This window comes from Solanum verrucosum, unplaced genomic scaffold (genome assembly GCF_900185275.1).
Source record: "Solanum verrucosum unplaced genomic scaffold, falcon-dt-bn FXZP01000434.1, whole genome shotgun sequence".
Lineage (NCBI taxonomy): Eukaryota > Viridiplantae > Streptophyta > Magnoliopsida > Solanales > Solanaceae > Solanum > Solanum verrucosum.
The window spans coordinates 19311-34673 of record NW_026019848.1 but is presented as its reverse complement, the minus strand read 5'-3'; the positions used below and the strand labels follow the sequence as shown (position 1 = coordinate 34673).

The window sequence follows — 15363 nt, the reverse complement described above, 5'->3', positions numbered from 1 at the left end:
AGTCAGTATAGTGGAGAAGTCTGTATCATTTATTTTATTAAATGTTTTAAAGACTCAAGTTGCCTATTTTATGGCAAGTTGAATATATTATTTTTATATTCTAAGTTTTCATTTGAGTTAAAGTTTTGTATTTCAGTTTCATGAATTTTTATTTTAGTTTTAAGCTTTTGCTTGCTTAAGTTAGTCTTCCGCTTGTAGTTAGCCAGGATGAGGGTTCACTTAGGGACCAGCAATGGTCTTCGAGTGTCAGCCACGTCCAGGGTGTAGACTCGGGTCGTGGCATTATCTCAAACCAAATAAAGAAGTTTTGTTTTAAAAACATATGAGCTAAGCATATTTTGGGAGTAGTATTGAGCACCGATATGGGGATGCGAGTTCATAATAACTCATGTCTCCATAAATCATGTAGCCATCATGGGTAGTAAAGGATCATACTTTTTAGATTATTCTTTAAGTTCCTTTTAGCAGATACTAGTGGATCCACTTAGTTAAGGCGTTCTATATGATGGCAAAGTATAGGACAGTTCTGGCAGCGTGGGCAAGATAATGTATCACCACTTAGTCTTATAGTGGTGGTTGTCGGTTAGAGAAACTCCCACATAAACTATATTACTTTATTATATGAGTAAAGTTGAGTTTGTTATTGCATTTTCTTTAACGAACTAAGTTGTTTTCTACTGTTTTAAAAGCTTTCTATATATTGCATGTGTATTGTTGCTTTATATTGAGTTAAGTTATTCATGAGTTGAGTAAAGCCAAGGTAAGTGTTTCTTTCAGATTCCTTTCAAGCTTATGTTATGTTTAGTATTTTCCCTCGCATACTCGTACATTCAATGTACTGATACCATTTGGCCTGCATCGTTTTATGATGCAAACATAGGTAATGAGGATCAGCATCCAGGGCCCCGTTGATCCAGTTGAGCACTCAGAGTCAGTTGGTGAGCCTCCTTGCTATTCGGAGGACCCTTCTTTATCATTTGATTTAGTATTTAATTCATTAGGATGTCGTGGGTCTTGTCCCAACATCCCTCTTTGTTTTAGAGGCTTCATAGACAGTCAGACAATTAGTAGTTCAGTTGTCTTTACATTATTATTTCATATGTTAAGACTTGAGTTGCCATTTTGGCCAAGTTGAATGTTTGACCTTTAAACAGTTGAGTAGAAGTGCATTTGATCATTGTAATAATGCTTAGAGTCTTCTGCTGAGTAAGCCAAGCCAAGGGTTCGCTTGGGACCAACAATGGTTCTCGAGTGCCAGTCCCGCCCAGGGTGTAGGCTCGGGGTGTGATGCAACTTGACTTTCAATTTGAGTATTTCCTCAACCCACTATTAATTAATTATAATTAGTAGTCTAATAATAAGTTAAACACTACAATATGGCTATCACTTACCACACACAAAAAAAGATTTTATCATTGAATTAAAATAATTAAATTAAAATATAAAATAAAAATAAAAGAGATAATGTTAGTTCAGTTGAGAGTTTTGAGTAGTTTAGTGCCCCTTATTATTTCAAATTTTAATTTAAAATTATACATTGATCTACCGTATTTATTAGTTTTAATTTTGTGTAAAAAGAAAATGTATGACTAAGGTTATTTAAGTGGAGTGATAAACATGATCAACGAATATTTTATTATTATTTTTATTATATAATTTTTTTAACATAATTACTTTCTTTAATATTATCCGCGTAATGCGCGGGTACGTATACTAGTAAACTTAAAGACAAAAAGAAAATTGAACATCTGCAAAAATAATTTTTTTAAAAATAAAAAATAAAAAAAAGCAACGCATCTTGTCATACCTCACCCCGCACAGTTCCAAAATTGCTCCACCCCCGCGAAGATTTAGACTCACCCAAACCATTGTCATCCCTATATAGGAGGGCACTGTTTTGTGGCTAGCACTATATATATGGGTTCCTTTTTATTATTTTAAGGGCATTATTATTTTTATTAGAATTTGACTTTTTTTTTTTCTTTGTATGTTAGTAGTTGATATTTATCTTACATCCTTGTAAGTTGTAAAGGATGATTCTTCAAAAAAATAAGACTAATTTTGGTTCAAGTCATCGACGACCCCTTAAAGTTGTGTATATTTCATTTAGACACCTCAACAAACTTTTTTTCCTAATAGACACTCCAATCTTCAAAAATAAATATTTATCAAACATTTTTCTGACACCTAATCAAAACATTTTTCTGACACCTAATCAAAACAGAAAGTGTGTGTAATACACATACATATGAATTATGATGTGACAAAATACCAATCAAATAATGGCACGCGGCATTTCAATTAAAATAATTATAAAACAATTTTAAATATAAACACATTTAAATCTAAATTTTTTTAAAAAAATCAACTTAAAAAAGAAAAGGAAATTATACACCCACCCACCCCCACGCCCCTGCACTGCAGCCCACCCCACCCCACCTCTTCCTTTCTTCTCTTTCCCTAACACTTGCCCACCATTAGTAACTCTCAATATAGAAAAAAAAATGGAGTTTTAATATATACTTTTTCATTCCCATTTGAATTGATAGTGTTTTCTTGAAAATATGTTCTTCCTTTGTTTATTGTGATTTCAAAAAAAAAAGTGTATTTATTCGATTTCTGGGGAAGAAGGGATGTAAGTTGGGGGAGATGAAGAGAGATAAATATTTGAATAATGGTCTTCATTTTTCCGGCAAAAAAAATGTGGATGGTGATTTCTATTTTTTCCGACAATAAAAAGATATAGATGATGATCTCCATTTTCCGACAAAAAACTGTAATGTTGATCTCTAATTTTTCAGGCAAAAAAAAAAAAGGATTAATTCTACGTCTGAAAATTTAATATTACATGATAAGAAGATTGAAAAAAAAAGAAAGTAAATTTGTAAGAAAAAATGATAATATATTATTACGAAAGAAATGGTGGCAACAAATAAAGAGAAAGAGATTGTTATTTTTCTTTTTAAAAATAATGAAAAAAATTTAAAAAGAAAAGGAAAAACGTAAATATATTAATTTCTTGCGCTCAACAAGGAGTGCATTATACTTTTTGAGCCACATCTGCATTAAGGAGTCGTTTGGTAGAGTGTATACGAATAATGCAAAATATAGTGTATTAGTAATGCTTGCATTAGTAATGCTTGTATTAGTTATGCTTGCATTAGTTATGTTTGCATTAATTATGATGAGATTTTTTTTATACAATGTTAGGTTTGGTGTACTAAAAATATTATGCATTACATAATATTTTTAGAAAAAATATTTGTTTACAAAAATATCCTCCACAAGTATAGTGGAAAAGATGTAAAAAAGGTTTTTTGAGGGCAATTGTGTCTTTAATAATGTTAATGCATGCATTAGAACCCATTGCATTACTAATGCATAGAAATAGATGGTATTAGCAATACACTCTTCAATACACAATAAAATGTATTACTAATACAAGCATTAGTTATGCATAGGTTAGAAAAGTGTACCAAACAAGGTACTAATAATACATCAAGCTAATGCAAGCAATATTTTCTCCAGTACACTCTACCAAACCAGTGGCGGATCCAGGATTTCAAGGTTGTGGGTGCTCCCTTAGCTATAGTGGCGGATCGAAAATTTCGACTAAGGAGTGTCAAAATATAAAGAAGTAAAATCGTGTAGAAGCTAAGGAGTATATATATATATATATTATTTTTAATTGTTTTTACCTAACTACACGTATAATCTTCCAACAAAGAATTGTCGGTCGACACCCCTCGAGTATATTCCGTTATTGCTTAGCTATCAATCACAAATATAAGTGCTCAAGTTTAACACTTGTTATGAAAAAGGACAATCATATTTAAGCACAATAATAAAAAAAATTAAAGAAGAAAAATTACAATAAAAATTATCTTGGATAAAAAAAATTGATAAAAAAAGTTAGAAAAGGCCACTAGCGAAAGAGAAAAAGCAACAATCTGCATGGGAGAAAAAAAAAAATGAAGTCCAATTAGAATAAATAAGTAAGAGAAGAGCTTATTTTTAAACTAAAAATAATATCTTTGGAGGGAATCGAACCTCTGGCAAAGAAATAAAAAGAATGAAAGACCTTGAGCACCCACAATAAACCACCACGCCAATTAAATCATTGTTCCTATGGGTGCTCTCTAATAAAATATATACAATTCTTCTTTCTTTCTATGTAAATATATATAATTCGATACGAGATTAATGGGTGCTCGAGCACCCATGTAGGACCATGTAGGTCCGCCCCTGTACCAAACGACCCCTAAGTGTCTAAATGGTTCAAATTCAAGAGAATATAAGCGTTCAATAGGTATAAGTCCTTGTTCAGGTGTGTAGGTGAATTATGCGGATAATTTTAAGGGACCGAAGATGACTATAGCCATTAATTTTTAACTCAATATTTTTTGTTTCTTATTTATTTAATCGAAGAATATAATTAATTTTATATTAATTATTATCTCTAATTATTCAATTATCAATCTACTGATTAGTTTTAATCTACTAAGTTTTATCTACGGTAGTCAATGAAGGTTTTAGCAATATCTCCAAAGTTCTTGAATTTGCTTCTTAAAATTGTGCGTCTATATATCTTTATTTTTTACACATATGTTTTCGCATCTTAAATTTCATGAAACTAACTTAATTCTTATCAAGTGATATTACAAAACTACCTATGTGTTATCACTATCATCGGTAAAATAATCATAAACTTGTAACTAGTACTACTATTAGAAGCTTTTTGCTTTTTGATAGAACTACACGAACACTCAAAAGTAAAAAAATCAATACAAATACTTTGAAGTAAAAGAGATATTAAATGCATTTAAATTGTAAATATATGTTTTGAAATCTATTTTTAAATTTTTTTTTGAGATACAAAGTTATTAATAATTTATTATAATTGATTTTTTTTAAAAAAAATTCAATTGATAATACAGCTAATTAGTAGAATTTCTCTTGAAACAAGTAGATCTTACTTGCATAAAATTTTCTTAATTTTGAAAGAAGTATTCTATGAAAAAAATACTTGTACAGACAACTATTATAGAACAATTAATAGTATTCAATGAAAAAAATACATAAAATTATCCACAAACTTGACAATCAAATTTTGTTTTAACACTTTAACTTTATGAATATTTAAATACCCCTATTCTAATTTGTATTAAGAAACATTCATTTGAGGAAGTTATTAAGACATAAAAGTCTAAAAATTTGAATACAAAATGAAACAAGATGATTGCTAACATGAGAAATGTAAGAACACACACTAACTTTTGATGATAGAAATATCCTAAATCATATCTCTCAACATATTGGTAACTTTGCAAGTAACATTTCCCAGCCATGGTCTAGAAAACGAAAATAAGCATGTCTCCATGATCTCTTGAAAAGCAATGAACCACAAACACCCCAAAAGCTTAGTGCAAATCCTATAGCCATTGAAATGTAAAACCAATCCACTTCATCTTCGTCACTCTCATCATCTTCATATTCATGATTTGGAATATTACCATTTGAACTACAATTCAGCGAGAGTGGAAGCCCGCAGAGTTTGTTTCCTTGAAAACTCGTGGGATCAAAGCTTTGAAGTTGAGTGCTCAATGGTATCATACCTGACAAATTGTTATCAGATAGATTCAAGTAGCTCAAGGTGGACAAACTTGAAAAGCTTTGTGGGATTTGACCATAAAATTGATTTTCTGAAAGATCAATAGATTCCAAGACTTTCATGTCACCAATGTCATTTGGAATTCTACCAGTTAGGTTATTTTTAGAAAAATTAAATGATCTCAATCCTGCAAGATGTGTTAAACTTATAGGAATATCCCCAGAAAGATTATTGCTAGACATGTCCATACTTGTAAACAACGCCAAAATGCTGTCATACTGGTACCTGTTGCCTTTATTCGTCACTATGGCACTCTCTCTCAAAACTCCAAAAAAGTAGGAATAATTTAACTCATCATCATCTCCCACTTCCTTTTTTCCTTTGACCATTGCACTGAAATTGCCAATACACCTTGGTATGATTCCAACAAATGTATTGTTTGCAAGGTCTAAGATCTGAAGATCTTTGAGTTGACAAAGTTCTTGAGGCAATTCACCATTGAATTTATTGGACCGAAGGATAAATACTATCAAGGTTGAAAACCTCATTCCCAACCAAGATGGTAGTCCCCCAACAAACTCATTCTCGGCTAAATCTATTTTATGCAGTTTCGTACAATTTTTCAAGGATGAAGGAAACGGACCGTTAAGTTTATTTCTTCGTAAGTCCAAGGATAGCAAACTATTCAAAGCCTCCATGGATCTTGGTATGCCTCCAATCAAATTATTCTCCCTCAAGGTTAAAACTTTCAACTTTGACCAATTCATCCAACAATTAGGAATTTCTTCTGATAAATTGTTTCTGCCTAGGTTTAAGATCTCCAAATTGTAAGATACATTCTTTGCTTCACACAAGAAGTTGGATAAACCTTTTGAAAACAAATTATTCGAGAGATCTAACTCAGTTATACTCGTTGAAATACGTGGTAGTGATCCACTAAAATTGTTGGAACCTAAATACATTAACCAAAGACCTCCCAATCCAACTAACCATGAAGCTGTTGAGATGATTGGAACCTCACCAATAAATTGATTGTGAGAAAGATTGAGAAAAACAATTTGAGAAGATAAGTTCCAAAACCAAGTTGGAACCTCACCTTGTATTCCACCATATGATATGTCAACATTCATTATCATCTCCTGAGTTCGGAGCCACATTGGAAACAAAGGGCCTATATTCCACCCGCCTAATGCAATGTTTGTGGCTTGAAACGGTGGAATCCAATTCCGATTCACTTTTAAAGTCAGATTATTTCTAGATGTAGAGAAGAGTTGTAATTGTGTTAATTTAGAGAAATGACTTTCTGTTACAAATGAAAAAGTATTCTAGCATTGAAAGTTGGCCAATACTTTTTGGAAGAGTTCCAGTGAGTTTATTACCATCTAGTCTCAATTCCATCAAAGAAGAAGTATTTCCCAATCCCCTTGAAAAGAAATTACTCCTACCTTTGAATAATTCAGATACTTGTCCCTCAAATTGATTTTTTGAAAGAGAAAGAAATTCTAATTTCCCTAAAATTCCAATTACATTTGGTAACTTTCCAGTAAGCATATTACCAGAAAGGTCATTATTAGTTATTGAGCTCAAATTTGAAATCAGACTTGAAACTGCTCCCTCAAGACGGTTGTAACTAAGGTAAAGTGATTCCAGATCTTTGCATCGATAGAGCCAATTTGGTATGGTGGAGTTAAGGTTATTATCAGAAAGATCAAGATATTTAAGTGTTGTTATGTTTCCACCCTTATTTGGTATTGCACCTTTAATACCACTAGAACGGAGGTTAAGATGTTCTAGATTACTTATATCAAACAACCATTCGGGTAAAAGACAATTGAAAGAGTTTTCAAAAGCCTTGAAGGTTGTGAGAGAAGTCAAGTTAACTTGAAAGTCAGGAAATGGGCCAGTAAAATTACAATCACTCAAATTAAGAGAAACAAGATTGGAAAGGTTGAAAACCCAATTGGGAATAGGTGAATTAAACTTAGTACTAGAAAGATCGAGGGTTTCAAGTGAAGAAAAATTGTGATGAAGTAGATTTGTTATATTATGAAGACTACAATTGGATAACGTTAGATCAACCAAAGAAGGAAGCATGTTAATAACCTGTAGCCAGTTAGTTGCTTCGTGGAGATCCACATGATACATTTCCAGGTTCTCAAGACTCAAAAGACTTGGCAACCACTCTAGGTTATCGATCCTTAGATAACTTATGTGTAGTTCAACTCCTTCCCATTCACAACAATCTTTTCCGACAACCCAAGAAGAGGGAATATCCAAGGGATCATCTACTTCTTTCTTCAAGCTCTCCAACGCTCGTTGCTCATTTTCTCTACAAATCCCTACACAAACAACAAACTTGGTATTTGTCAAAATAAAAAACAAGAGAACCCATTGTGTTATTGCTAACACTTTCATGGTGTGTAATATTTTGGACTGAATAGTATGTGTGGCAAGTATAGTTTCTTGCTATACGTATATATAGCTATTAATAACACATTCTAATCATATATGGTATAGTATAATTGAAAATTAATGTGTAGTTTTAGTAAGATGATGCATGTAAATGTGGACTGCTTGACTTTAAAGTGTTCTTTTTTTTGTATATATCAATTAAGTCAACAAGACTTCTCTACAACTTTATCATGTCCACCATGCCCATAATGATAAAGTTTGTCTTGTTGATAAAAGAGGACTTTTCTTAACGTTTTTACATTGGAAGAAAAAAGGACTTTTCTTAACGTTTTGTGAACTTAGATTAAAAATGTGTCTTTAAATTTGTAATGTAAAACATTGAGATAGAAAAACTTACTAAATATAAAATAAAGAAAGACGCTATTTTTATAACAAATTAAAAAAACACACGCTTAAACTAAAACAAAGAAAATATAATAATTAAATTTAAAATCAAATATTTAATAAATTTATTATAATAAATATAGACGACGATCTGAAGTGAACCACTAAAACTTAAGCTAGCTCCACCACTTTGATAAAGTTGAAGATTTTAAAGAGTTCTCTGTTTTCTTTAACTAAGGGCCCGTTTGGCCATGCGATATGAAAATATGATTTGAAATCATGAGATTAAGTAGAAGTTTTGTTTGGACATGCAATTTGAACTATTTATAGTGTATGTTTTCTCATAAACATAAAAAAAACTCATAAGTTGTGAAATTATTAAAATTGTCCCAATTCTTTATACAATTTTATCAAATAAACAAAAGTTTATAAAATCGCATAATACATTATCCAAAACTATTCTACAAAACAACATTTATTGATCAAATTTTAATTAAATAAAAAAAATTAAACATAAGTTGTAGTCTTTAAATAAATTTGATAAAATATAATGAATTTGGTGAATATAAATAGTATAGTAGGAATTGATTTGAAGTAATAATAAATTTTAGGTTGGTGAGAATAATCATTACATGAGATATAAATGGTTTAAAAAGTAACTATAAGAATTATAAATTTTATTTACATATAAAGTAAATGGTTAGTAGATATAAATGTGAGATTTTTACACAAATACTTGAGAGTCAATTTTTGTATTTGAAAAATCTCAAATCATGATTTTTGGAGAATTTGAGATTTCATCTCATAATATAAAATTATGAGATGAAATCAATGTAAAATCACATGTCTAAATATTAATTTCTTCTCATAATTTCATATCATGAGATGAAATTGCATGGTCAAATGACTACTAATTAAACAAGTGTCCCTGTTTGGGCCATGCATGTCCACCATGCCCACATTGATGAAATCGTCTAGTTGATAAAAGAGGACTTTTCTTAACGTTTTCACATTAGAAGGAAAAGAAAAAAAGAAGGGTTAATAATAGTTATTATATTTATTTATTTTAAATCTTATCCTCATCTCTCAACAAAGCTAGCTACTCTTATTGGTATCTGAATAATCATAACATCATCAACTAATAATCATGTATTTGAACTCAGGATTTAATCAATAATATTATTTATTTTCAAGAACAATTAAATAAGGGGAAATAATTACCTTATAAAATGACAACTGTTTTGAAATAAATTAAATAAGTATTTTAAATAATATTGACAACTAATATATGATTGAGAGAGTTGATTCCATAAAATCAGAGGTTCAATACAGGTGGCAATGTGGAAAATCCAATATCACAAGAGAGCTTCAATAGGGTGTAGGCAACTTCCAAATAAGAAACAGATCCAAAGTCTGATGGTAGAGATTTTCTTGATCTTCGAGCTCTTGGTGGTATGACTCAAAAGACTATCCATCTCTTGTCTGCTATTCATTGGGCAGAATAGATTTATGATTGCTTTCATAAATAATTTTAGTTTTAGAAATTCAAATTTTCAAATGGAGCTTAAGTGAGCTTTGGCTTTCGATAAGGAAAATTAATTTGATACGGAAATTTAATAAAGAAGGAAAGGATATTTCAATGCATGATTTTAAACCTATAATGATATTTTTGTGGAGAAAAGACCCAAAAATAGATCATTCTTATTCCTTTTTCACGTGGAACACTCATATAATTGTCCCTCTTGTTTGTAATATTGATGCACTTTTGGTCCTCTTAAACTTTCGTCTATTTTTAACATTAGTTTTGTCCACAATTTAGAGTATGGAATGTTTGGTGTTCTTCCTCTATATTTAGTAGAAACAAGAACTCTATGAGGGAAGATGAGAAGAAGAGTGTTCTATTAAGAAAACTGAATTTAGCTGCGAACTTCGTCACTAATTCACTTGTAGCTAGGGGTGTACATGTCCGGGTTGGTTCGGGATTTTCAATTATCAAACCAAACCATTTGTGTAAAAAAATTTAATTTATAAACCAAACCAAACTAATAAAATTCAGATTTTTTCAACCTCGGGTTGGTTTGGGTTTTTCAAATACCAAACCAAACCATTGTGTCAAATTTTTAAATTTATAAATCAAACCAAACTAATAAACCTTGGATTTTTTCAGATTTTTGGATTTTTCGGTAAAGTTTGCATACAAACATATAATTAACTTGTGCTCCAAATATTTCTTTAGTCCATCCAAAATACAATTATCTAAGGTGTTTCTTAAGAAAATAACACAAAATATGAGATGAGTACTGATGACACTAAAATATTCAATAAAAAATAATAATGAAATCATCATATAAAATAAATATTGCAAAGTCATAATGAAAATGATCATAATTTAAAAGTACTAACTCATGCTAATAAGTATTAGTTACATTACTAAATATTTAAGGAAAATTAAAATTAGATTATGTATTTTAATTGTCTAAACCAATGTAAAACTAAAGAACAGATATTCAATATATTGTCATTCTTAGTGTTGAATTGATTTTCTTTTTGCATTAGTATTAATTTGATTTTGATTTAAGTTTTATTATAATTATCAACATCTATGAACTATAATCTTTATTGGACCATTCCAAATTCTAAGTTTTAAACTTGAAATAATATATTAAAAGATAAAAACTATGAAATAGTATAAGAAATATTTTAAAATTATATCAAAGTAAATATTTTTATGTATAAAATAAAATTTTAAAATTACATATATAATGTCGGGTTGGTTTGGTCTTGGGTTGGTTTTTTTTAGTTAAAACCAAACCAACCCAAATATAGTCGGATTTTTTTTCCAATACCAAACCACTAGTAGGGTTTTTTTTCCGATTTGACTCGGTTTGCGATTTGGTTCAGTTTTCGGTTCGATTTTGTACACCCCTACTTGTAGCTAACATAAATTGATCGTTGAGTAAGAGTAACGATAAATTTTGTTGTTTAGCTATAAAATTTGTCTGTGGCTAAATCCAATATATCTTTTTTAGTCCAAACATCATTGTAGCTAATCAAATCAAGAATCTACCTTTATTTGTACTGTTGCACATGAAATCTTACATAACGAGCCTTTCGATCTCAAAAAGTAAAGCCAAGTTTGAGGGCAGACCAAAACTGCACCAATACTATAAATATGAAGGATTATTAGTGCTCCACGTGAAAAAGTAAAGATAACATTGAGTCTGAACACAAAGATAAGAGACAATTTTATTTTTTTTCTCTATTTTTGTGCCTATAAATTTTGTCATAAAATATTTTTTAATGATAATTTCCTTTTGACTTTTCTTATTTTGCTCATGAGCCAATTCCACAAAATTTTGGTATTATGAAAAAAGAATGCTCTTTATGAAATATTTGTGGTACAATTTTCTATTATCATTGAATAATATTTTTGCTATATGTACATGATGAATAGGGTTGTGATGCATCAATTCTATTGGATGGACTCACCAGTGAGAAAAAAGCAGTCCCAAATTCAAGTGTTAGGGGATATGAACTCATTGATGCTATTAAAGAAGCTTTAGAAGCAGAATGTCAAGGCCTAGTTTCTTGTGCTGACATTATTTCTATGGCAACTAGAGATGCTGTTGTCTTGGTAAATTTTACATTTTATTTCATCATTATTACTTCCATATATCATTTGAGATTTTCTATTTTACGACTATAATTAAGTCCTTTGATTAAGTCCTATAATTAAGGTCTTCTCACTTCTCAACCTAGATCAAAGACCTTTGATTAAGTTCTATAATTAAGTCCTTTGATCGATATGATGTGAGGCTGATTCAAACGTCTCATTTAATTTCTTAAACTCCATGCCTAGTCAAACTAAAAAGTAATGTTTTTTTTTTTCATGACTTATTTGATTGGCCTTGGAGTTGAGAAAAAACTAAAGATTCCTGAAACTCATGGTCTTAAAAATATGCTATAATATTTGTGTGACTATAATATGATGAGACGTTTAAATTATATTATTTGTGACATATACATGCATCCTAATTTGTGTTGGTTTTGATTATAAAATGTCAAAGGCTGGAGGAAAATGGTATGATGTAGAAACAGGACGAAGGGATGGAGATGTTTCCTTAGCTTCAAATGTGAATCTTCCTGCTGCTACACATCAAACTCTTTGCAAGCAAAAATCTTACTCAATATGACATGGTTTATCTTCTAGGTAATTTCACATTTTTACAATCCTTCATTTTATTGGGATGATGTCTAGTAGCATGTGTGCAACTCGACTATTTTATCATGTACATACTATCTCCCACCAGGGTGAATATACCGAGTAACTCTATTCATTGAATTTGAGATGGATCAAATTAGAAAATGTAATGACCCTCCAGGTCATTTTTAAATTAAAGAATTCTTTCCCTCGTATAGAGCATTCCTGTAGCGACCCCAAGTCATTTATGACTTGCTGGCACTGACTGTTCGGTCGCCTGGTCGTTCGTTTGGGTTTTAGGCTCGTTTCCCTGTTTTGGAGATTTTTATAACTTGAAAAGTTGACTTTGGTCGACCTTCTTGGAAGACGTGCTCAGATGAAAATTCTGACAGCTAGGTTAGCTTCGGAAGATCGATTTTGGTCTAGAACGACCCTTTGTTCACTTCCCGAGACTTTAGATAGCAGTTGTGGAATCTGGCTCAAAACGATACTGGGTGTGGGACCCACTTTTCATCGAAGCTAGCTCCAAATGGAAATTCCGCCTTCACCGTTGAGTCCGAAATATCATTTCCAATCAGATTCCATATAAGGTTTGTATTTTTCCAACTCCGAACGAGTCCGAAATATCGAAATTTAAGTTTGAAGGGTTGTAGAATTTTGACGCGGCGGTGACGTGGCAGAGGAGTGGGAATCTGGAAATTTCCAGAATTTAGGACGAATTTCGTCCATTTTTTTTCCTCAACTTCAACTTAAGATTGCTCCTTCATTTTGAGTCCAAATTAAGTGATTCAAAAGGCAAACTTCAAGAGAATTTCGAGGGGAATCTAGCGGTGATCTCAGAAACGCGAGGGGAGGCTTCATTTGAGGTAAGAAATCAATTTTTAGCCACTGCCAGGGTGATTTCCGGATTGTTTTGTTGTTGAATTTTGAAATGTGAGATCTTGATCATCGTAAGTCCGTTTTGAGTAATTCTTGAGGCTAACTTGTAGAGTTTTTCGCAAGGATCGTCGTGGTATAATCTGTTTGGGTTGAAAGGGTCTCGTTTTTCTGGAAATTGGTGATCTAGGGGCTGCTACTTTTAATTGTTGTGGCTGATTTGCGGTGTTTTAAGCATCTGTTTGTGCTAAATTTTGGAGTAGTAGTTTAGTAAGGTATTTGGGACGTTTCCACGGATTCGATTTCGAGATTCTAATTGTGGGCCCCACAATTCGGACGTCGTGGTATAATATGTTTTGGGTGCTTCCGCTTGTTTATATTATTATTATTTGCCTACTCTTGGTTAATTTCTACCCTCAGACCCATTACTTGTTGTTCCGGGTTACGGGTTGGCTTACCTGCTAGTGGGTTATAGTAGGTGCCATCATGACTTGATAAATCGGGTCGTGACAGAAAATACCTAACACTTTTTTACTTTTACTAAGATTTGAAAAGTGGTGGATTTATGGTTCACATTTCATTATGTTGCCCATATTAGGGCACACCCTTGGATGCTTTCCTTTTTAATGTATCGTTTTTATTTGTCAACCTTTATCTTATCCTACATATTCTTTTTATGACAAAGGTACTCAAACTAGCTTGCGAGTTGCATCCACCTAGAATATATGCTGTACTATTTTACTAAAAATCCAAAGGTAGAGCCATGTGATTTTAAATTTAAGGGTTTTAAGCCATAATCCTCTGTGGCTCCTTGATCATGTTCACACACTAACATCCTGGCCTCTAGAGCATCAATAGTAGTGCTAAGTGGTCTCATAGCATTGTCGAGGGTAACCTGAATCATGCCTGGATTCGAGCTTTCTATATTGGCAGTCCGACAATTAGCAGTTTGGGCAAGCTGTCCCATTCAGATCAAGGATGCCTGAGTGATCGGTTCACGGGGGGGAAACAACAGTTGTAGATCTGGGTGGTAATGAAGCAACAGAGGGACCTGTAGAGTCAGAGGGAGTGGTAATGATATCAGATATACCTGAAGGCCCAAGGGCCGGAGTAGGAAAAGATGCCTCTGCAGGTATAGATCTAGTGGCCACAACTTCCTTCTGTTTCTTTTCTGCTTGGTCCTTAAGATATTCAACTTCGATCTTTTGGATACTGGTGGAGGCGGTGGCAGCCAATTCCACGTCCTTCATTGCATCTCTAGGTACTCTAGCTCTTTTGCATAATTCAGTGATTAATACCGGGAAAGGGAGAGATAGTTTGTCACACCCCGAGCCTACACCCTGGGCGGGACCGGTACTCGAAGACCACTACTGGCCCCAAGCGAACCCTTAGCCTGGCTTTCTTAACTCAGCGGAAACCTAACTCAACAGAATAACTTAATGCAATGAAATGTTATAAAACAACCTAACTGATGCATAACATGACAAATGGCAACTCGTGCCTCAAAATAGAATATTTACATATATACATAGATGAGAGACTCAATACTAACTGACTGACTGACTGTCTATGAAGCCTCTATAACAATGAGATGGATATTGGTGTCACGACCCGATTTCTCAAGTCATGATGGCACATACTATAACCCACCAGCAGGTAAGCCAACCCGTAACCCGGAACAACAAGTAATGGGTCTAAGGGTAGAAATTAAACAAGAGTAGGAAAATAACAATATAAACAGGCGGAAGCAACCCAAAACATATATACAAATAAAGATCCCTCCCAGAACCTGGAAGTCACCAGTACAGAGCTACGACAAAATGAGCACAAGTCCCAAAACTGGACAACAGAGACTGGACTGTCTCAAAAGGAAGAAGAC

The 15363-nt window shown here is 32.3% G+C and overlaps 1 protein-coding gene across 1 annotated transcript; it reads right to left on the bottom strand.

Moving 5' to 3' along the window:
- Positions 1-5307: 5307 nt before the first annotated feature.
- LOC125817416 (receptor-like protein EIX2) lies at positions 5308-14734 on the bottom strand. The gene is made up of 3 exons (XM_049496951.1): positions 14575-14734; positions 6991-7950; positions 5308-6914 (listed from the first exon to the last, which is right to left on the bottom strand). Exons 1-3 carry the CDS (start codon positions 14732-14734, stop codon positions 5308-5310), a joined length of 2727 nt encoding a protein of 908 aa, XP_049352908.1.
- Positions 14735-15363: the final 629 nt, after the last annotated feature.